We start from the raw sequence: 21,076 nt of genomic DNA on the forward strand, positions 1-21,076 counted from the left end.
CCCACTGTGTGCCATGCCTTGTGTTAGGTTCCAGGGATACATCAATGCACAAAGCTGACCAAAGTCTTTGACCTCATGGAGGGCATCTACGTCTATATTCCTTGAAAGTTTTAAGCGATTTTCTCAGACTTCCGACAGGAAGACTACAGCTCCCATGATCCCTTGTGCTTGCTCAATGGGACTACAATTCCCAGGAGACCCAGCCACCAAGTAGGCCCCTCCCTTCATTCCCAACTTTTTGCACAGTCCAAGGTCAAGTCCTACATCTGCAGTCACCTCTCCCTCCTCCCACAGCAAAGACAGGGTTTAAATAAGTTCCACTTCAAATAGATCTATTTTAAGTCTCTGTATTTTCTGATTTGGAGTTTATGTGAAACTTTAGCAGTTTTAGACAAACAGCCCACCACATCTTCCACTCTGGAGTAAATGAGTGGGCCTACAACTCCCAGGTGGCTTGGCGCGCCGTGAGAACGACACCTCCCAGGAGGCAGCGCGGCGGAGCCGGGCGGTCCGCAGCAGTGCCCGCAGGACCCCGGGGTGGACGCGGCCTGCCCGGCGCAGCGTCCGCAGGACCCCGGCATCTACCCATGTTGAGGTGAGTCTGCGGGAGCCGCCGCCGTCGCCGTCGTCTCATTCCCGCCGCCGCTCTGCGCGGCTCCCCTGCCGGCCAGGATGCTGGAGGAAGCGGGCGAGGTGCTGGAGAACATGCTGAAGGCGTCGTGCTTGCCACTTGGCTTCATCGTCTTTCTGCCCGCCGTGTTGCTGCTGGTGGCGCCGCCACTGCCCGCCGCCGATGCGGCGCACGAGTTCACTGTCTACCGCATGCAGCAGTACGATCTGCAGGGGCAGCCCTACGGTGCGTGGACCCTTGCCTCCCTCCTGGGCCTCCCCCGGGTCCCCGCCTCCCTCGACCTGCCCCCACCCCACCCCCCACTCCCCACGCTTGGCCCCTGGCCCAGCCGGCATCGTCTCGGCCTTTCCGGAGCCCAGCCTCCCCGAGCCGAGATGTCCCTTTCCCTCAGCCGAGTCTCTGCTCCCCGGGGCCCTAGGACCCTCTTCTCCGGCCTGTCCAGCTGGAGTCCAGCTGTCAGACCCATATCTAGGCCCAGGTAAGTCAGAGTCTGGATGCCTGGACCTCCGCTAGGCCCCCAGTTCTTCGGCCCCTTCCCCCCCCTCCCGCGCTGGCCCCTACATCTTCCTGTCCCTGACACGGACTACCTGTCCCAGAACCCTCCCATTCTAAGGCCAGGCTCCCCCAGCTCCTTGGTCCCCTCTCCAATTCTCAGCTGGGCCAGAGTCTCTTGCCCAGGCCCACTCCCTGGTACACCACCCTTGTGCCCATCCTCACTGGGTCATGCTCTGCTCCCAGAGCTTCAACCTCTGGCCTGGTTGATTTGGAGGTAAGCCACCCTGCTCGCGGTCTGCCAGGTAACTGCTCAACGTGGTGTGCCAGCCAGTCCCCGCTGTTCACAGTCCCTGGGTGCCTCTGTGCTCTTTGTGCAGCATGTTCGCATTCTGCTCCCTTCAGGACTCCAGAGCACAGATCGACAACCAAGGCCTGACCCCACATCAGGGCCCATTTCTCTCCAGGCTCTCATCTCTCGCTGGTCCCAGCACATGAGCCAGATCCTTCAGAATTCCTTAGCCAGACTCCCCCCCCCCCCCCCCGCAGTTTAGTCCCCATGCCTTAGGTTCCTGAGGATCCCTGGGACCCCATGTTTTGACCTCTCCTTTGGTGCGTACATCCCTGATTCTGGGATTTTCTCCCATTATTTTTTTTGACTTGGTATGTCTCCTCTCATGCCCTCCATCTCCGCCCCCCATCTTTGTTGCTCCTAGTGAGAAACCCAGACACCTTCTACCCAACATAGGGCATTTGTAGAGACTGGGGTCTGGGGGTGATCAGAGGGGGCCTAGTGGGGTCCCCACTGAGCTTAGCTAAGTGCTTCTTGTCTACAGAGCAGGGAGACAGAGGCATGGCTTGAGAAACTTGTATGAGGCCCTGCTAGTGGGGCTTGCATGTCCACACCCCCAACACATCCTGCAGTGTCCCTGGTTCAGATGTGGATGGACCATTGCTGCCTGGGGAGAAGCTGGTGGGATAGTTGGTGCTGTGGAGGAGGAGTTTGTTGCTGGAGGGGAGGCTCCTCAAGGGTCCGAGGCATTGCTGCTTGTTCTTCAGCAGCAGAAAGACCTGGTGTGGCCAGAAGCCCTGGGTCTTTCCTTGCCAGTGGTGCCTTTGAGAGCTGCTAGGTCTGCTGGGTAACTGCTGATGGCAGTCTCCCCAGTGTCTTTCACACCCTCCCCTAGAGCGCATGCCCCCCCCCCCCCCCCCAGCCGGGGCTCCTCACCTCTGGTGCAATCCTGGTTCTGGGTCTCTCAACTTCCTGTTCACGCCTGTTGAGAAATAGGGCTGGGCAGCTGCCCAGGAAGGAAAGGCGTGTGCTCTTTGTGCTGTGCTGTGCTGTGAATAGTGCTGAGGGAAATATACCAGGTGCAGGGCCACAGGTGTGGCCTTGCCCCCCTACTAGGTGGACTCTGGCCGTTCCAAGGTGACTGCTGCTTTAACAGAGCTTGCTGTGTGCTGGGGCACTGTGGTTAGCAGCCCACTCATGCCCATCTCACTTGATACCCTAGGCTCAACAAGGCCCTAGGAGGTGGGGGTGTTAGCACCTCAGCACCATGCTGGGCAGACTTGCCAGGGCTTCTTTACCTAGGATTGGCCCTTCAACCGTTGTTATAAATAAAGTTTTATGGGCGCACATCCACACCCACTAGTTGATGTGTTTCTGATAGCTGAACTGAGTAGTCATGACAGAGCCCCTGTGACCCAGCCAGACAAGAGGATTGATCCTTTGGTCCTTGATAGAAAAGTTTGTAGGCTCCTTGGGTCTGGTCTTATTGTGGGAACCAGTGATCTCTGTCCCGGTGTCTGTTGCTGTCCAACAAGCCTGAATCTCTGCTGGTCTAGAGCAGGGATGTGGGAGGCTGTGCTGGCTTTAACTTCACATCAATAAAGGTGGTCTCTGCCCTTGGGGCGCTCAGAGTCTAGGGCACAGTCCCTGGCTTTGCTCTTATTCCCCTCCTTCCTTCTCTGGCCTTGCTTCCTTCCTCTGGAAATTGGGGTCCTGATTCCTGCCCTGCAGGAGCACCAAGCCCAGTGAGATTATGTGCACAGTAGGCTCCACAGGCTACCCTTTATGTACCCACCCCTGAGGTGACATTTGAGCCAGCTCTGGGAGGCTAGGGGCCAGAAACAGGTGGGGTGTGGAGGAGGCGCCTTCTGGGCATTCCACAACCTTCAAGGGCGTCCTGAAGGTCTTTGCTGCCCTCCCCTTGCCTAAAGCAGAGAAAAGTTCCCCAGAGGATTAGGGGTGGAAGCAGTGTACCCCTGGCCCAGAGCATATGACCCACCTTTACTCCTTGGTCACTGGCCCCCTGCTGCAGAGATGGCCCTTGATATTCCCACCTGGGATGTCCCTTCTGTGTCCTCTGGCCTCCTCTCCCCACCCTCCCCTTAGGGCACTCCATTGGAAGCACACCTCCTTTCTTCTCAGTCTCCTAAAGAGCTGATTCCTGGAAAGCAGAGGCAGGGATCTAGGCTTCTGGCCTTGAGCCTGAAGCTTAGTGTAGCCTAGCATAGGTCCGCTTCTGTGAGTACATGGATCGCACCTCCCATGAGCTGCTTCCACCTCCAGGACAGTTTGAGGGCTGGCTCCCCTGGGGAAGCCAGATCCCTTCTGTGTCCTCCGTGCTCACTGTGTGGGTCTCAAACTGGAGGCCCTGGGCACTCCATCCAGCTTTCATGTGGTTAGGGTTTACTTGCTTGCTTCAGCCTGAGTCAGCCTGCAGTGAGTGAAATATTTTGGACTCTTTGCCTTTACCATTGGGGTGATTTGACATAAGAATTGAGATTTCTGGCAGCTTTCAAGCAGCATGTAGGTGGCCCTGACATGGGGGATTGACTGAGTCCCCATACTCACCAGTCCATTGGAAAAGATGCCCCCTTTGCCCAGCTGGTGTGGCTCAGTTGGTTGAGCATCGTCCTGTGCACTGAAGGGTTGCCCGTTCAATTCCCGGTTGGGGCACATTCCTTGGTTGCAGATTTGATCCCTGGTTGGGCGTGTACGGAGGGCAGCCAATTGATGTTTCTCTCCCCGAGAGAGAGAGAGAGAGAGAGAGAGAGAGAGAGAGAGAGAGAGAGAGTGTGTGTGTGTGTGTGTGTGTGTGTGTCTGTGTCTGTGTCTGTCTGTCTGTCTGTCTCTCTCTCTCAGCATGTCTTCAGGTGAGGATTTAAAAAAAAAAGATGGCCCCTAAGGGCCTGCCACTGTGTTCCACGCACCTGTGGGGAGCTATGTAGACCTTATCACTCCCTTTACAATCCTGCATTTTAACATCAAAAGGGCTTCTTTGGGATGCCTTTCTTCAGCAGAACTCTCTCAGGGCAGCAGGGTTCACATGCTGTGTGCCTGAGGAGAGCCTGCTGGCCTTAGAAAAGCTCTTTTCGACATCCTAGTTCTGACCCACCACTTTTGGTCAGATAGGGGTGGGGATTCAGCTGCCTGTGGAAAACTTGTGAGTGGCCAGGGTCCAGACTGGGACTCAGCCTTTCCCTTCCCTAAATCTCTGGATCTTTCTCGAGCTCTTAGAAGAGAGGTGTAATATGGCGATTGGTTGTAGAGCAGTGAGAAGTTTCTACCTTGGGTGACTGCTCCCAGAGGACGCTTGTTGATACCTGGGGACGTCCATGGTTGTCACAACTGGGGATGATCCTGGCATTGAGCAGGTGGGGGCCAGGGATGCTGCTCAACACCCAACAGTGCCCAGGACAGCACTCCACAGAGAATGACCCAACCCTAACATCCATTGTGCTGAGGGGAAGAGACCTTAGCATGTCTGGAGCTTTCTGAGGCTCACTTTGGGGGCTTAGTGTTTGTTCATTTGTTCTCCTGGTTGGTGCTCATCAAGAATCTGTCAGAACAGGAGTAGCTGTACTACTTTTACACTGCAGTGAACAGGGTCCCTGCCCCCAGAACACCAGTTTAATTAGAGGAATAGATAGCCATAAACATTCTAGGTGGTGCTGAGGCTCCAGGGAAACGACCAAGGTAACTTTAGAGCCCTGGAGGGGAGGAGGTGCTTAGCAGGAGAGGGCCAGAGAGGGCAGGACAGCCACCCGGCTCAGGTCAGCAAGGCCCAGAGTTTAGTTTGCCCCAGGATTCTGGGAGCCTGGGGAGGGTGCACCTGTGGCTTTTTCCAGGGGGAAGGGTCTCAGCTTTCATTCAGTTCTCAAAAGGTTCTGCAACTCTCGAGGTTTCAAGTGGACACTGCATTCATGGGAAGTAGGATGCTGGCTGTGGCAAACACGTACTGGGGTTTGTAGGCAGAGGGCTGGTGGGACTCTGGGTGTTCCTGAGTTGGTGTTTTCTGGGCAAGGGTCTTGGACTCTGCTGAGGGAGCAACCCAACCACCCCCGCTCCCCCATAGGCACGCGGAACGCAGTGCTCAACACGGAGGCACGAACAATTGATGCAGACGTGCTGAGCCGTCGCTGCGTGCTCATGCGGCTGCTAGATTTCTCCTATGAGCAGTACCAGAAGGCCCTGCGGCAGTTGGCTGGTGCCGTGGTCATCATCCTTCCACGGGCCATGGCTGCCGTGCCCCAGGATGTCATTCGGGTGAGTCCCCATTCCCCACCTTCTTTACAGGCCAGGGTCCAGAAGCTTCTTTGGGAAAAGGATCACTGGGTTTGGAGGCAGCTGTGTGGCAAGTCATTTTACCTCCCTGAGCCCTTGTCCTTTAAGAAGCGGATGGCACCTGTTCCCCTTCATCATTGGTTCCTATCCCCCTGGAGTGACACTGCAGAGGACACTGGGTGATGTCTGGGGACATCTGTGGTTTTCACAACTGGGGGTGCTTTTGGCATCAAGTGGGTGGGACCAGGGGTACTGTTCAATACCCCGTAAGTGCCCAGGACAGACCCCCACAGAGTGACCCAGCCTCGATGTCAGCAGTGCTGAGGGGCAGAGGTTTGCTTTGAATGAACAGGATCGGATAGGATCCCCCAAGTTACTGTGATAAAGATGCTTTGCAGATGAGAAGGGGGTGTGGGGCGGTGGGGGTTGAGTGGGGTCGCAGAGCCCATGCTTTCCAAAAGCCAGCTTAGTGCCAGCCATACAGTTTATGCCCACTGTCCATGTGGGTCCCTGCCATCAGCTTGGGAAGCCAGCACCCATTGCCCACTTACAGCCAGTGAGAGTAGGACTGGCCCAAAGTAACCCCACATCTGACCCCAGCCTGGCTGGCTCCAACACCTGTTCTCCCAGCCCGTTTCCTCCCTGCTGGGTACCACCCAGGGGGCTCCTGGGCATCACCACACCTCACCCGTCCCTCTGTCTTTGTCGAACTTCCCTGTCCCCTTCCTGCCCCTTCCTCTAGCACAATCCTAGCCTCGTTAGCTACCTCGGAGGAGGCATTCTTTCAGGCCCTGACCTACCTGCCCTCCAGGGACAGCCATTGGGTACCCCCAGGCTTAAGTCACCTAAACGTGTGTCTCTTCCACAGCAATTCATGGAGATTGAGCCTGAGATGCTGGCCATGGAGACCATTGTTCCTGTGTACTTTGCTGTGGAAGATGAGGCCCTGCTCTCCATCTACGAGCAGACTCAGGCCGCCTCTGCCTCCCAGGGCTCTGCTTCTGCTGCTGAAGGTGTGCTGGGGGCTGTAGGAGAAGAGCGGGTTCATGGGGTCATGGGGAGCCTTCCCTGTTGAGGACTAGGGTCACACTGTGCCAGTTCTGAGACCCTTAACACATCACTCGTACTTAACGGTGCAAGTTACCAGGCCCTGCCCCAGACCTGTGTCACAGTTTCAGGGCAGAGGGCCAGGACTGCATTTTATAGCCCCCACCTCACCCCACTTCTGATTTTCACACAAACAAAAGCTTGAGAATCACTGATTATTTGGAGGGAGGTATTACCTTCCTTCAGTCTCTGGATGTTTATGAAAAACATGTCATTGATTTATTTTTTTCTGTCCTTCTTGCTGAATACGTCAGTGGGTCAGTAGCATTCTTGGGGAGAGGAGAAAACCTATTTCCTCAAACCCATTTCCTCCTACCCTGTGGACTGGGGATGCTGTGGTGAGCTCAGAGCAGGAATGGTTTACTGTTGGGAATGAGAGCAAAATTAGTCATAAATGCAGCTGAAAGGAGCCACCTGATGCTCTGTTCTCATCTATTAAAATGGCAGGTGTAATAGAAAAAAATATTTAGAGCTGACAGGAGTGGGACAAGGCAGGAGGGCTTGTCCACACTGGGAGACCTGGCCCAGCTCCTTGGGGAAACAGTTTGGCGACAGATATTTAAGCCGTAGACAAAGGTTCAATCCTCCCAGCCAGATGATTGTCTGCATGGGATGCATGATCGGGGGTTGGCAAGCTACAGCCTATTTGTGTAAATAGAGTTTTGTTGTCATTTGGCTGTTTCCAATCCTTTATGTATTGTCTATGGTGGCTTTCATGCTACAGCAGCAGAGTTGAATGGCTGTGACAGAGTGGAGCAGAACATATTGCCTCTCTGGCCCTTTATAGAAAAAGTTTGTCAGCCCCTGGTCTAGATCAAAGTCTTGAGAGTACCCGTCTGCATTGTGGCAGCAGAAGAGTGAATTTTTGGAAAGACCTAAATTTCCAGGTATTGCAGAAGAGAGGAATCTTCTACTTAGTGGAATATTGTGCAGCCATTAAAAATGACATCAGGGCAGAATTTTCGCAGGATGGAAAAATGCTTATTTTACATTAGTAAGTGGAAAAAACAGGATATAATATCATGAATGTTCATCACAATTGACTTTCTTAGAAATAACTTACGTATTTTCGAATACGTGAAGACTTATGAGAAGGTGCAAAAATACCACAGTTCCTTTCTCCCCGCTTCCTCTAGTGATAGTTCCTTACCCATTAAAACTGTATTTTTAAATGCGTAAAGAACAGAAGCATACTTGAGACGGTGAACTCATGGGTGTTTTTAGTTCCTGACCCGAAATGAAAAAGTAGCATCCACAGTGATTCATTTGCTCTCACTGAGCAAGGTGGGCACTGCCTCATGTCTGGTGTCATGAGCAAGTGAGTTACAAATCTTTGGGAGCCCAGGCTGTTTCGCTTTTGGGGCTGGGCTGATGGATTGTGGGCCTTCCGAAGAGAGACTCCTATTTCTGGATCACCTCTAGCGTGACTGTCTTCGTAGATGCTGAGTCAGTCCTTGGGAGGCTGGGTCAGGGGGCGTGTGCGCACCTCTGTAAATTTGGAATGGAGGCCTAAGGGTCTTGCAGAATGAGGGCACTCCCTGCCTGCTTGGGGTCAGGGTGACTGTTTCACCAGCTCTTATCCTGGACATCCAGGCTCTTTTCCACATCTGTTCATCATCTTGGTTCTGGCTTGTATAATCAGTTCTGCATACAGCTTTGCATAGACTGATCACCTAGGGTCCAGGGTGTTGGGATGATGAGGATGCTGGCTCTGGTTGAGGAACCCTCTGACTGACCCCTCCCTGCTCCTGTCCCCAGTGCTGCTCCACACTGCCACCGCCAATGGCTTCCAGATGGTCACCAGTGGGGTTCAGAGCAAGGCCGTGAGTGACTGGCTCATCACCAGTGTGGAGGTGAGTGCCAGCCCTGTTGCTGTGCTGTGACTCCAGGATGGGGGGTGCTGAGACCACTGCGTCATCCTCAGAGTGTACCCTGGTGCCCAGTACCCAGTAGGCCATCAGTAACCACTTGTAGCTGGGCATACTGGTCTCCTCAGGCCTCTGCCTGGGCCAGGCACTGCCTCCTGTATTAATGGGGCTTCTGTAGGCCCAAATCTCCAGGGACTTACACCAGATGGTCAAGGCTGCTTGGCATCGCCCCCCATGTCAGCATGTACACTCTGGTAGAAGTTGGGGTGCAGCCATATTGTCAGTTACTCTCCTTTAGGAGTAAGTGATTCTTCCTCAGGGCCGTTGAACATATGAAGTCAGTGGTAGAGCATTGGCCTTCACGCTGAAGGTTCACAGGTTCGATTCCCTGTCAACCTGGGTAGCAGGTTCTCGGCCCCAGTTGGGGCTCCTGTGGGAGGCAGCTAGTCAATGTGTCTCTCTCACATTGATGTTTCTCTTCCTCTTTCTCTCTTCCACTCTCTAAAAATCAATGGGAAAAATATCCTCAAATGAGGATTAACAAAACAAACAAAGTCAGTTGAGAATCCCATGCCTTTCTGTGAGTAATTTTTTGAGCCCCTGCTGTTTGCAGGGGGCAGTGGTGAGCAAGATGTCATTCCTCCCTTGAATTTCTCCTGCATTTTCAGAGGGGCACTCAGGGATGTCCCAGCTGAGAGGCTTGGAGCCAAGTGAAGTGGCAGTGAGGAGAGGACTGAGATTCTGGGTGGAGCGGGCTGCCCTGCAGAGACCAGGGTGGAAGAGGCAAGGCAGCTAACAGAGCTGTCAGGCCAATTCGGGATGAGGGGAAGCCGCTGTGGCCTGTGAGCAATCGATAGAATAATCATATGAATACGCTTTTTAAAATTGTATAAGAGATGGTGGTGATTTGGGCAGAGAAAACCTGCACTGGCCAGAGTCCAGAGGTTGGGTTCAGCTGCAGTTGGTCCAGTTTCCCAAAGGGGTCACAGCAGATGCAACCACTGAGAGTCTGGTGAGCCCTTCTCAAATTTGGGGCTCTGTTTCAGCCTTATTGCATGGCTGTTGGTTCTGAAAATGTCTGCTGACCATGAGTCCTCTGCCATTCCTGTTATTCACATGGGAAGCAGGGGGCAAGGAGGAAGGGAGGTGTTGGCCTCTCTCCCACTCTCCCTAGCCAGTGCTGAGACACAGACCCCATGGGGCTCTTGGGGCTCCATTCCCAACTGCACTGTTTCTGCTTGTCAGCAGTGCTCTGCCCTCCAAAACAGTGGCTTGGAGCTCAGCCTTTGAAGGGTGGGTTTGGTTTCCAGGGGGAGAAGCACACTGCAAGAAGATGGAGCAGATTCCTGTAGCTAGAGCCATGGTCAGCAAACTGCAGCCCTCGGCCAAGCCTGGCCCTTGGTCTATTTCTATAAATAAAGTTTTATTGGCACCTGGTCACTCCCATTAGTTCACATAGCACCCACAATTGACTAGTCATGACAGACCATAGAGCCAGCAAAGCTAAAAATATTCTCTCACCCCACTCCTGCTGGGTGAGGCAGCCTGTACTGTTCTGGTGGTTAGGACCTCAGCTGACTGGCACTTCACAGACTCTCTCTCCACAGGGGCGACTGACGGGGCTGGGTGGAGAGGACCTTCCCACCATTGTCATTGTGGCTCACTACGATGCCTTTGGAGTGGCCCCTGTACGTATACGCTTGCCTCAGGAGGGGAGGTGCGCGCCTTTCCTTCCACACTGCTTCAGCCCAGTTCAGAGGCAGAAATAGCTGTCTGTGGACAGCAAATGTGGTTAGAGGAGCAGCACCCACTCTGAGAGCCCTTTAGACATTACCCTAGCTCCTCTTGAGGACCCTGCAGGGTGGCTATCATTGTCAAGCTGAGACAGGCTAAACCAGGGTGTATCTCATGGATGGTCCCATTGCAGATAGGTGACTGGGCCTGGAATAGAGCCCTACATGTCTGTCTGGGTCTCCAAGACACTCAGTTGATAATTCACTGAGAGGACCCCAGGACTCAGAAGATGGTTATCTTCATGGCCATGGTTTGTACAGAGATAGAACAGAGCAGAATGAACCAAGGGAAAAGGTGTATAGGGAAGATCGGGGTGGTGACCAGGCACAAGCTTCCAGAGTCCTCTCCTGGTGGAGTCAATGGGATGCACTTAATTCCTGCAAAATGAGATGTGATGATAACATGTGAGATGCAGTCCCCAGGGGGCTCATAGAGATCTGGTGCCCAGGGTTCTCACTAGGAGCTGATCATCTGGGCCCCTCTGCCTGCCACATATGAGATCCCAGGCTCCAGGAGGAGAGCATGTGCACAGCATGAATCATGTTTGCATAGACAGGTTAGGGCCAGGGAGCCCCTGGAGGCCAGTTTCAGATGTCGCCCAGGGCCAGCCTTGCAGGCCGGCCTCTCTGAGGATAGAAGTCTGAGGTGCACTTAGCCCTGCCAGCAGGCTACAGGCATCCCTGGGGCCACGCCCTCAGAGCCCCCAGCACAGCGAGATTGAGGCTCATGCCAAAGTGTAAATCTGCTTCCTTTGTCAAGAAAGTCTTGCTTTGAAAGAAAAACCAGATGAACCAAATAGGGTGCTAATGGTGGGTGGACCTGCAGTCTCATGTGAGCTCTTGACTGTGCTATAGACCAGTAACAGCTGTTCCAGGGGCCATACCCTCGGAAGGCCAGGGCCATTCTTGAGACCCACCAGGACCCAGAGACAGGCCCTGACCAGTCATCTGAGAACAATGCTCTCAACTTGTTCATTATTCCTTTTTAGACATTTTTGTCCTAATTTCTCACTGTCTGTGAAACTTTAAAAAAGTTTTTTGAAATATAATTTCTATAATGTAAAATTTATCCTTTTAAAGCATACAGTTTGGTGTGGTTTTTAATATAGTAACAAGGTTGTATAACCATCACCACTATCTAATTCCAGAACATTCCGTTATCCCAAAAGAAACCCCATCCCTGTTAGCAGTCTGGACATTTCACATAAATGGAAACACACAGTGTAGCCACACATGGTGTCTGGCTCCTGTTGCTGAGCATCACGTTGCCCCTTCCCCATGAATTTTAATACTCTCGATACATTATATGTTGGTTTATGGACTGTGACCTTGGGAGGGTCCTAAGCCATTGTGGAATCCAAGATTTTTTTCTTTCCCAAGAAATAGTCATTGCCCCATCTGGAAGTACTGCTTTTCAATCATAGATCCTAGATGAGTGGAGGGGGGAGGCTTTAAGAGCACAGAAGGCTGATGGTCCAGTTGGAGGGAACCTGCACCAACTCCCCCCAATAGTAAAGGGTGTGAGGGTCTAAGTGCACATGCTGAGGCTGGACAGAGGCAGCCCTGGTGGCACAGCTCAGGCACAGGGCAGAGTTGCAGTGAGCAAGGAGACTCAGAAGGGCCTCAGGTGTTGAGACGCTCATCCCTGAGGACATTGAGGTGCTGTCAGTCTGGGGTTCTAAGCAGAGGAGGGCAGCCATCCCATTTGTGCTCTAAGTGTGGACTGGGGTCAAGATTGTCACAGGCAGAGTGGACTGCAACTGCTGAGGGAGGAGGGTAATGAGGCGCTGTGCATGGCCAGTTGGGCGTGGCTGCCAGCCTTTTCTTGCTTGCCACAGTGGCTGTCACATGGTGCGGACTCCAACGGGAGCGGCATCTCCGTGCTGCTGGAGCTCGCCCGCCTCTTCTCCAGGCTGTACACCTACAAGCGCACCCATGCCGCGTAAGTGATGGCCAAGTGATGGCCAGGTGGGAGGGGCTGAAGGCCAAGGTGAGGCCACATGCTGATTAGGCCACACTGGTTACATCTGAGCCTTGGTTTGGATGCACTTCTAACCCTGAGAGTAACGGTGTCTATATTTAGGGCTACCATGGGCCAGGCCCCTCCCACATTCACCCCCTGGAACACTCCTCAGGGTGTCCAGCTGCTGTTAGTCCCAGCAGTGGGGGTGCTTTTAGCTGCAAGTAGTAATAGGAACACTCAAAAAATAGTCATGTAAACTAGTTTCCTTCTTGGCACTATGGACACTGGGCCGGGTCATTCTGGGTTTATTCATCCACACGTGGTGCTGCCCTGGGGCAGAAAGGGGCTCAGTGAGAGTTTCCTAGAGCTGTTGTCACCAAGCACCACACACAGAGTAGCTGAAATAGCAGACATTTATGTTCCCAGTTCTGGAGACCAAGATCAAGTTGTCAGAGGGCCGTGTTCCCCACTAAATCTCCAGGTTAGGGTCCTTCCTACCTTCCACAGCTTCTGGGAGCTGCCTTCAGTCCTCAGAATTCTTGGCTGTGGCCACATAACTCCAGCCTCTCTCTCCCTCCTCACATGGCCCTCTCTCTCTCTCTGTCTTCTCTCTCCTGTAAGGACTGCTGTGGCAGTGGTAGGATGGGTGAGGTGGAGGATGAGGAAGGCCCAAGGATGTGGTCCTTTGTAACAGCTTCAGGAAAAAGCAGTGCTGAATTCCTTTCACCTTTTCTTTCTGGGCGTATTTCTTGGTCTATTGAAACCAGGCTGTCTCCTGGTTTTGAGAGCTCAGAGAAGCCTCTGGAGCAGTGGTTCTCACCCCAGGGGTGACTCTGCCCTAGAGGATACTGGACCATGTCTGGGGACATCTGTGGATGTCACAACTGGGCATGCTCTTGGCATCGAGTGAGTGGGGACCAGGGATGCCGCTCAATACACCAGAGTGCCAAGGATGCCCCCGACAGGGATGACCTGGTCCCCTGGTCCTGATACCAGCAGTGGACACTGGGGAAGCTCTGCCCTGAGGACTGGTCAGGATTTTGCACTAGGGGAGACCACCTCCTTGTTGAGGACCTAGACACTCATCTGCCAAAGTTGACACCTCCACTCCCCCCACCAGGTATAATCTCCTGTTCTTTGCCTCTGGAGGGGGCAAATTTAACTATCAGGGGACCAAGCGCTGGTTAGAAGACAACCTGGACCACACAGGTTAGTGGCCCCCAGCTTGCCCAGGGCATGGGGTCAGGGGCCTCTGGTTTCCCCCCGATCCCCATCAGCTCCTGCTGCTCCTACAGATTCCAGCCTGCTTCAGGACAATGTGGCTTTTGTCCTCTGCCTGGACACCGTGGGCCGGGGGGACAGCCTCTATCTACATGTGTCTAAGCCGCCCAGGGAGGGGACACTGCAGCACGCCTTCCTGCGGGAGCTGGAGATGGTAGGTGCCACTGGGGGCAAGGGAGCTTTCCAGGCAGCAGCTTGGAAAGCCAGGCATGTGCCCATTTCACAGACAGGCCCCCTGAGGCCCTAACAAGGGTGGCAGTATATCACAAGGGTCTTGGGGGCCAGGCTGGGATATCTGCCCTAACTGTCCCTTGTTAGCTAGTGTTCACGTGGCATCAGCCAGGCATTAGACCAGTCATTTTGCAAACCCTGGGACCTTGAGTGAGTTTCAGTTGGGTTTCTGGGAGGCAAGTGGGTTTTTCCCGCATTTCCAAATGTGGGAGGTTTGGGAAGGGACATGGGACCCTCCTGGCTCTCAGGACCCTGTGTGAACATTTGTGGAATGGACTCGGGGCAAGGTGTCCCTCTGCAGACTTGTTGGCTTGTGGCCAGGACTCCAGGGTAGTGGGTAGACTTCCTGACTACAACACCCCATGCAGGTGGCTGCTCACCAGTTCCCAGAGGTGCGCTTCTCAATGGTGCACAAGAAGATCAACCTGGCGGAGGACATCCTGGCCTGGGAGCATGAGCGCTTCGCCATCCGCCGGCTGCCTGCCTTCACTCTGTCCCACCTGGAGAGCCACCGTGATGGCCAGCGCAGCAGCATTATGGATGTACGGTGAGTGCAGTCCCGAGGCCTCCTGCTTTATCTCATAGCTATCTCCCTGTAGTCTGGGTCCTATGAACAAAACTTTTCTCCTGGGGTGGGGGTGGGGTCACAGTAGACGTGGGTTCCTTGAGTGAGGGAACATGCCAGGTGAGTGGTGGGGGAGGAGCTAGGACTAGCCTGGCAGCTCAAGAAACAGGAGTGTGGCTCACCTGTGCTAATTCAGCAAGGGGTGCTAGGGACAGGGAGGACACAGCAAGTCCCCCCCACACACACACACACTCCCAGCCCCTATGCATGACTTTCAGACCCTGAGCACCTCAGTTCACCCTGTGGCTTCTGCCCCCAGGCCTTTGCATAGCTGTGCTGTGGCTTGGAGAGCTGTGCCCTGTCTCCTTATACTTCCTTGGGAGCCCCCCCACCAACTTCTTTCTCACTTTCTCTCTCTCTCTGTGATGCTGGTACCTCTGGCTTCCATTGTTTTATGATCTCACATCCCCATTAGTTCCCCCTGCTAGCATGGCAGCCCCCAGTGGGTTTAGGGTTTTATGTTGGTGTTGGCTGCCAAACCCCGAGCCTGGGACAGTCTGCCTATGCCCTCTCATTGGCCAACCCTGGGCAACAGCCTAGCTACTGGACACAAGTCAGTTGGGGGGATGAGAAGGTGGTCCTCGATGGGGCCCATCCCAGCCTGGTAACAGGCAAGACCCAGAGAGTGAGACCAGGCACACAGGAGCATCAGCTGGTCCTGGGGCTGGAGGGCTTCTTGGAGGAGTTGGCACTGAAACCAAGGGACATGAGTCAGGAGAAGGGTGTTCCAGAGGAGAGGGAGCTGAGAGCAAAGGAGAATTGGAGGGAAAGAGGAACAGAGCCTGGAGAGTGAGTCTAGCCACCTCCCCCTGCCACTTGCCCCTCCCAGGGTGGTCCCAGCATCTTACACCCACTTGGATCAGTGACGTTGTGCCTCCAAAGTTCCTCTTTTCAGGTCTGTGTTGCCGGCAATTCTCGGTGTCCCTTGGCTTGTGGATGCATTATCCCAATCCCTGCCTCTGTTGTCACAAATTTCTCTTATAAGGACATCCCCCATTGGATATAGGGCCACCCTACTTTAGTGTGACCTCATCCTAACCACATCTGCAAAGATTCTACTTCCAGATCAGGTCACATTCCCAGGTTCGGATGGGTGTGAATTTGGGAGGACATTTGACCCTATTGCTGGGTGCTAATTGACTGCCCTCAACAACCCATGCAGGCAGGTGCCCTGACCACCCATGTTCCAGATGAGGAAACTGAAGCTCAGAGGGGTCAGGTCATTTCAGGCAGACACAAGGAGCCAGGCCTGCTTGTCTGCACCTGCAAATAACCCGCAAGGGCACTGGGCAACCTTTTGAGGAGGGCAGGGTCTCCCTAAATTTAAAAGCAGAATCTGAGGTACAGAGAGGTGTCTGCCGTGCCCAAGGAGGCTGTTTTTTTTCTTATTTGTATTATCATTAGATATGTGATTGCTCTTGCTCTTTGGTCATTATAAATGTTACTGATTCCAAATATATAGAGAATTTTTTCAAATCTGCTCTTGAAGGTCCCGGGTTGACTCTAAAACCCTGACCCGCAACACAAGGCTCATCGCAGAGGCCCTGACTCGAGTCATCTACAACCTTACTGAGAAGGTGAGACCCCCACCATGGCTGCAAGCCCTCCATGTGCACCAGGTGGGTGGAGACTGAGAGCCTGTCCCTCCCTCTTTTTGCAGGGGACACCCCCGGACATGCCTGTCTTCACAGAGCAGATGGTAACCGCTGGGCTGGATGGGCAGGGGTCCTGGGGCAGTGGTGGGCAGGAGTTCCATGACCATGGCCATATCCCTCGCAGCAGATCCAACAGGAACAGCTGGACTCGGTGATGGACTGGCTCACCAACCAGCCCCGGGCTGCCCAGTTGGTGGACAAAGATGGCACGTTCCTCAACACACTGGAGCACTATCTGAGCCGCTACCTGAAGGAGGTGAAGCAGCACCACATCAAGGCTGACAAACGGTGAGGCGCAGACCACCCTATCCCGTCCCAGGGAGTGTGCTCTTCTAGCGTCTTCCACACCTCCCCCAGGGCCAGGTTGAGCAAATAAATAAAATAGTGGATGAACAGTAAAATGATAAATAAGAAAGTACAGGGTTCCAGTTAAATTTGAGTTCCAGATAAACACCAAATTGTTTTTTAGTATAAATATATCCCATACAATGTTCGGGATGTACTTACACTAAAAGCCTGTTCTCGTTTATCTGAATCCACAGAGGACTGATGTCTTGTGTATTATCTGGCAGCCCTATACCCCCGCCCACCCTCTCGTTCTTTTGTGCTCTAGACATCAGGTGGCTTGTACCTGGGTCCCTGTCTGCTCTTAGGGTGCTCCTCCCCACTGTGGGCCCTCTGGGTTTTGTCTTTTTTCTGCTCAAGGCTCCCAAGCTCCTCAGTTGGGCTGAGCAGGCACCTCAGGGCCTGTGGTAGGAGGAGCACCTATGGGTGTCCATGGGCAGGAGATTTCCCTCCTCCTGCTCATTGCCCTTGCTGGCCTCCACCTTCCTCCCGAGTCATGGCACTCCCGGAGACAGAGGCTTAGACAGAAGAAACAGGCTCAAAGGGGATCCACAGCCATGGAGTCAGGGTCTGATTTTCGGGCCATGGTCACCCTCCTTCTATAGAAATGGTCTAGACCAGTAAAGTTTCTATAGTCACCATATTTCATTTTGAAAGAGTATGTTTTAACACCCCAAAAAACAATAGGAAAGATGGTACTTAAGAATAAAGGATAGTCCTTTTTTAGGAGAGACAGTGGCAGCCTCGAGGAGACATATGGAGTGCTCCCTGCCATGTCTCTGGGCTAGTGGGGCCTCTGGGTGGTCTGGTGTCTGGGGGCCACAGGACCTGCCCCGGCGATCGGGACGAGTCCACTGAGAATGCACTCTCTCCCAGGGACCCCGAGTTTGTCTTCTACGACCAGCTGAAGCAGGTGATGAATGCCTACAGGTGAGCTGCTCCGGACCAGGAGCCCTTGTCCCTCTGGGTTACCATCCAGGGGACTGTGGTCCACAGGACAGCCAGGGAGCAGTGAGTCCCACACCCTCCCTTGACCCCTGACTCATCTCCCTCCAGGGTCAAACCAGCCATTTTCGACCTGCTCCTGGCAGTCTGCATCGGCGCCTACCTCGGCATGGCCTACACGGCGGTCCAGGTGAGCTCATGGGGTTCAGGTGGGAGGATTGGCCAGGCTGGGCAAGTTCTTGCCCCCGTCCTGCCTAGAAGCATGTGACTCCACAGGTCCCTGGTTCTTTCTTGGTGGGGTTTGTCCCCGACCTCACTCTCACCCTCCTGCTGCCCCCAGCACTTCGACCTTCTGTACAAAACAGTTCAGAGACTCCTCCTGAAGGCCAAGACACAGTGACGTGGATGTCGCCGTGCCAGCACCGCGGGCCCCCCCGCCTGCCACCCTCACCACCCTCAGCCTGCAGGGGCTCACCAAAACCCCGAATTACAGAGCTTTTCTGTGTTGCTCTCGAGGATTTGGGGGATTCTTTCTCTTTTTTGTCCTTTGAACTCCCTTGGAGGAGCATTCGGTGGAGTTCTGGGGCCAGGCCATGGACTTGGGAAGAAGCCGTGGCTGAGCCTCTGGCCCGGGAGATGGCCCTGCGGCCCACAGGCGCTAACCTGTGCTATGAAAGATTTGTCCAGCACAGCCTTGGGGTCACTCCTGCTCGTGATGCCAACCATGCCTGGCAATGGCTCTGCACCTGTCCTCTGTGCTGTCTCCATCTCCCTCCGTGACTCGGATCCTCTCCTTGTGTTTGTCTGAAGAGGGAAGCACCACCGTCTGGGCCCCAGGTGGTAGCTCGTCCCTCAAAAGGTTGTCTCCTCCCTGGGCCAGCGCTGAGGCACATGTCTCTCAGAACCCCTGTTGGACTGCTGGTGCCTGAAGACCCGGAGGCCTCCCCCATTCTGTCACCTTCATGCAGGGCCCCTATGTCGTTCCCCGTCTCTGGAGCTTCTCTAGCCTCTGCTCTCACTGCACCCTAGAGAGTGCCGGCATCTCCCCTAGGCTGTCTTCTCTGTAGGCTCCTGGGCTTCCAACTCCCAGCTCTCAAGGGGGAGCTGGGTGCCCTTTGGAGGCTCCAGGGCCAGAGAGAGACCTAGAGGAGGCGCTGGAGGAGAGGCCCTGGGCTGGAGACCTACTGGTCCCCCTGCAAACTCACTCCTTAGCCCACTGGGCCTGCCTCCTCACCTATGAAAAGGAGGATGCGTCCTGGGGGAGTGAAGTCCATGTTGGGACCTGGTGAGGGGAGTCAGGGCAGAGTGTTTGCTGGAGAAGATGTGACTGTAGGATCCAGAGGGGGAAGGTGTGGGCTCTGTGGGAGCCTCGACTGAGCCCGCACCCCACAAACCAGGTGCCTCATGGGGTGTGAGCTTCTCTCCTGGTGGGGAGAAGGCCTCCAGCACTGAATGGACCTCAGGGAGATGCAGGTGTACCAGTTCATGAGCAATATAATCAAGCAAGTGTTAAGGGGGAGGGTCAGGACAGGGAAGAAGGGGCTCCAGGCCCACCATGGAGGTCTGAAGTGCTATAAAGGGGCAGGAGGACTGACTCTCCTACCCAGCCTGCTGTTGCCCCTTCCCAAAGCCCACCAACAGGAGAAACTGGGCTGCTCTGGGGGCTCTTGTCTCTGCCTCCACCTCCAGCCTCCCACCTTTGCCAAACCAGTCCTTCCCTCCCTGGGCACATCTGATTGTCCTGTCTTCCAGCCTTCCAGGCCCCGGATGTTGGCTAAGCCAGACCTAGGGAGAGGTCAGTGTGGGGGCCGCAGGTTCTTCTGCCTCATTCCTTCTCCATCCTGCCTAGTGGACTGACTTCCCCAGAGACTTCATTAAACACCTGGCCACCTCTTGGGGTTTGGGGTTCACACCACGAGGTGGATGGGTTGCAGGGAGACTGATCCTTCCCCAAATGTGACAGTGATGGGTGTATCATCTGGGGTTGCCCAGTTAGTGTCCTTCCTCCCCAGAGTGGCTCATCAGGACCGCAGAGCTCAGGCTGGTTGTGGGATGCAGTTGGATCAGAAAATAAAGCCATATCGAACAATCAGCCTTGAGTGTCCTGTCTGGGGGCTCCTGGGGGTGTTGGCAGGCTGATTCCTTCTGAGACTGAGGGGATCTGTCCAGTGCTCTCCCAGCTGATGTTCGTTGGCTTGTGGTAGTATGGCTCTGGTCTGCCTCCACCTTCATATGGAGTCTTCTCTGTATATGTGTGTGTATCTCTAATAAGGGTACTGATCATTGGGTTCAGGGCCCACCCTACTCTAGTACAACCTCGTCTCAACTAATTATGTCTGCAAAGACCCTCTTTCCTAATAAGGTTTCATTCTGAGGTTCCCAGAGGTCATGAATTTGAGGAGACACCAGTCAACCCAATGTGAGGGTGGGGCAACAGGCTGTGTGGAGGCCTCTCCCACTGACCAGGCCCACCCCTAGCCCCAAACCAGGCTCTGGGGGCGTCCTGGCTTAGATACAGCCTCTGGGATACCCGGTGTAGCTCACTCTGGGTTTATGGGGTGGGGTGCTCTGCGTTTATGGGGTGTGGTTGCTCCTGGCATGAGGGAAGCAGGTCACGGCCATGTCTCCTCCTCTGCTGTTCCGCTAAGGCTGGAAGGTGGCTTTGGCCTCAGCATGGACTTGGCTAAAACTCCCCACATTTCAGAGGAAAGGCCAGCCCATCACCTCCTCATATTAACATGCTGATGTTTCCTTTTCTTTTTTTACACAAAAAGTTCCACTGATTGTAACCAAGAGGAAACGAAAGCCATCAATAGCCCCAGCTGGCAAATATGGCTGCCGTCAACATGTTCTTTGGACGTGAATATAAATATATGCAGTCTCATTTTGAAAATAGGACATATATATATATATATATATATATATATATATATATATATATATATTTAAGTATTTCTCTTTTTAAATAGTTCTTTGCAGACAGCAGGAATACAGTGAGAAGCACACATGTAAGGTGCACGGTGTCACATTCACAATGTGAAAAGCCATCACCACACTGAGCTGGTGAATGTTTCCTTGCTCCCCTTTGCAACCTCTCCACACCCTCTTCCCCAGGTGACCACTGATGTCACTACAGATTAGTCTCAAGTCAACCAATATTTGCCCCCCTGCTGCATGTCGAGAACAAGAGACCCTGTCCTAGCCACCCTTGGGCCTATGGTCCACTGGGGAAGACAGGTAACAAAAATAGCGGGGGTGGACAGTGATGGCTCCCTGAGGAGGGGGCTTTTGAGTGAAATCAGAATGGCAAGAAGGATTAAGCTGTGTGGAAATCCGAGTTGGTGGTCCAGGCAGAGGGCACAGCCCCTGCAAAGGCACTGGGGCAGGATGGTGCCTGGTATGTTGGAGGAACAGTGGGGAGGCAACCACTGATTACACATTAGTTGGCATTTCCTAGATTTTTATATAAATGGAATCATTCCCATATGTGTCCTTTTTATCTGGCTCCTTTCACTCAGGAGGTTGATTCATGTAGCGTGTATCAGTACATTCCTTCTTTTTCTGAGT

The 21,076-nt window shown here is 53.9% G+C and overlaps 1 protein-coding gene across 3 annotated transcripts; it reads left to right on the forward strand.

The window, feature by feature from the left end:
* Positions 1-559: 559 nt before the first annotated feature.
* On the forward strand, positions 560-19,598 carry NCLN (nicalin). 3 transcript variants are annotated; one of them, XM_016197817.2, is made up of 15 exons: positions 560-856; positions 5,488-5,678; positions 6,565-6,709; positions 8,562-8,656; positions 10,279-10,359; positions 12,303-12,406; positions 13,548-13,636; positions 13,723-13,862; positions 14,308-14,486; positions 16,054-16,141; positions 16,225-16,263; positions 16,344-16,507; positions 17,441-17,494; positions 17,621-17,699; positions 17,850-19,598. In XM_016197817.2, the coding sequence occupies exons 1-15, from the start codon at positions 673-675 to the stop codon at positions 17,907-17,909; spliced, it is 1,692 nt and encodes a 563-aa protein (XP_016053303.1). In that variant the 5' UTR covers positions 560-672; the 3' UTR covers positions 17,910-19,598. The 3 variants fall into 3 exon arrangements, with proteins under 3 accessions (XP_016053303.1, XP_016053304.1, XP_016053305.1); XM_016197818.2 differs by having other exon boundaries at positions 16,347-16,507; XM_016197819.2 differs by lacking the exon at positions 17,441-17,494.
* Positions 19,599-21,076: the final 1,478 nt, after the last annotated feature.

This window comes from Miniopterus natalensis, chromosome 4, assembly GCF_054644295.1.
Source record: "Miniopterus natalensis isolate mMinNat1 chromosome 4, mMinNat1.hap1, whole genome shotgun sequence".
Classification (NCBI taxonomy): Eukaryota; Metazoa; Chordata; class Mammalia; order Chiroptera; family Miniopteridae; genus Miniopterus; species Miniopterus natalensis.

Coding starts and splice junctions, on each gene's coding strand:
- NCLN (XM_016197817.2), top strand. CDS start 673: ATGCTGGAGGAAGCGGGCGAGGTGCTGGAGAACATGCTGAAGGCGTCG. Junction 12,407..13,547: donor TACAAGCGCACCCATGCCGC/GTAAGTGATGGC, acceptor TCCCCCCACCAG/GTATAATCTCCTGTTCTTTG. Junction 13,637..13,722: donor AGACAACCTGGACCACACAG/GTTAGTGGCCCC, acceptor CTGCTCCTACAG/ATTCCAGCCTGCTTCAGGAC.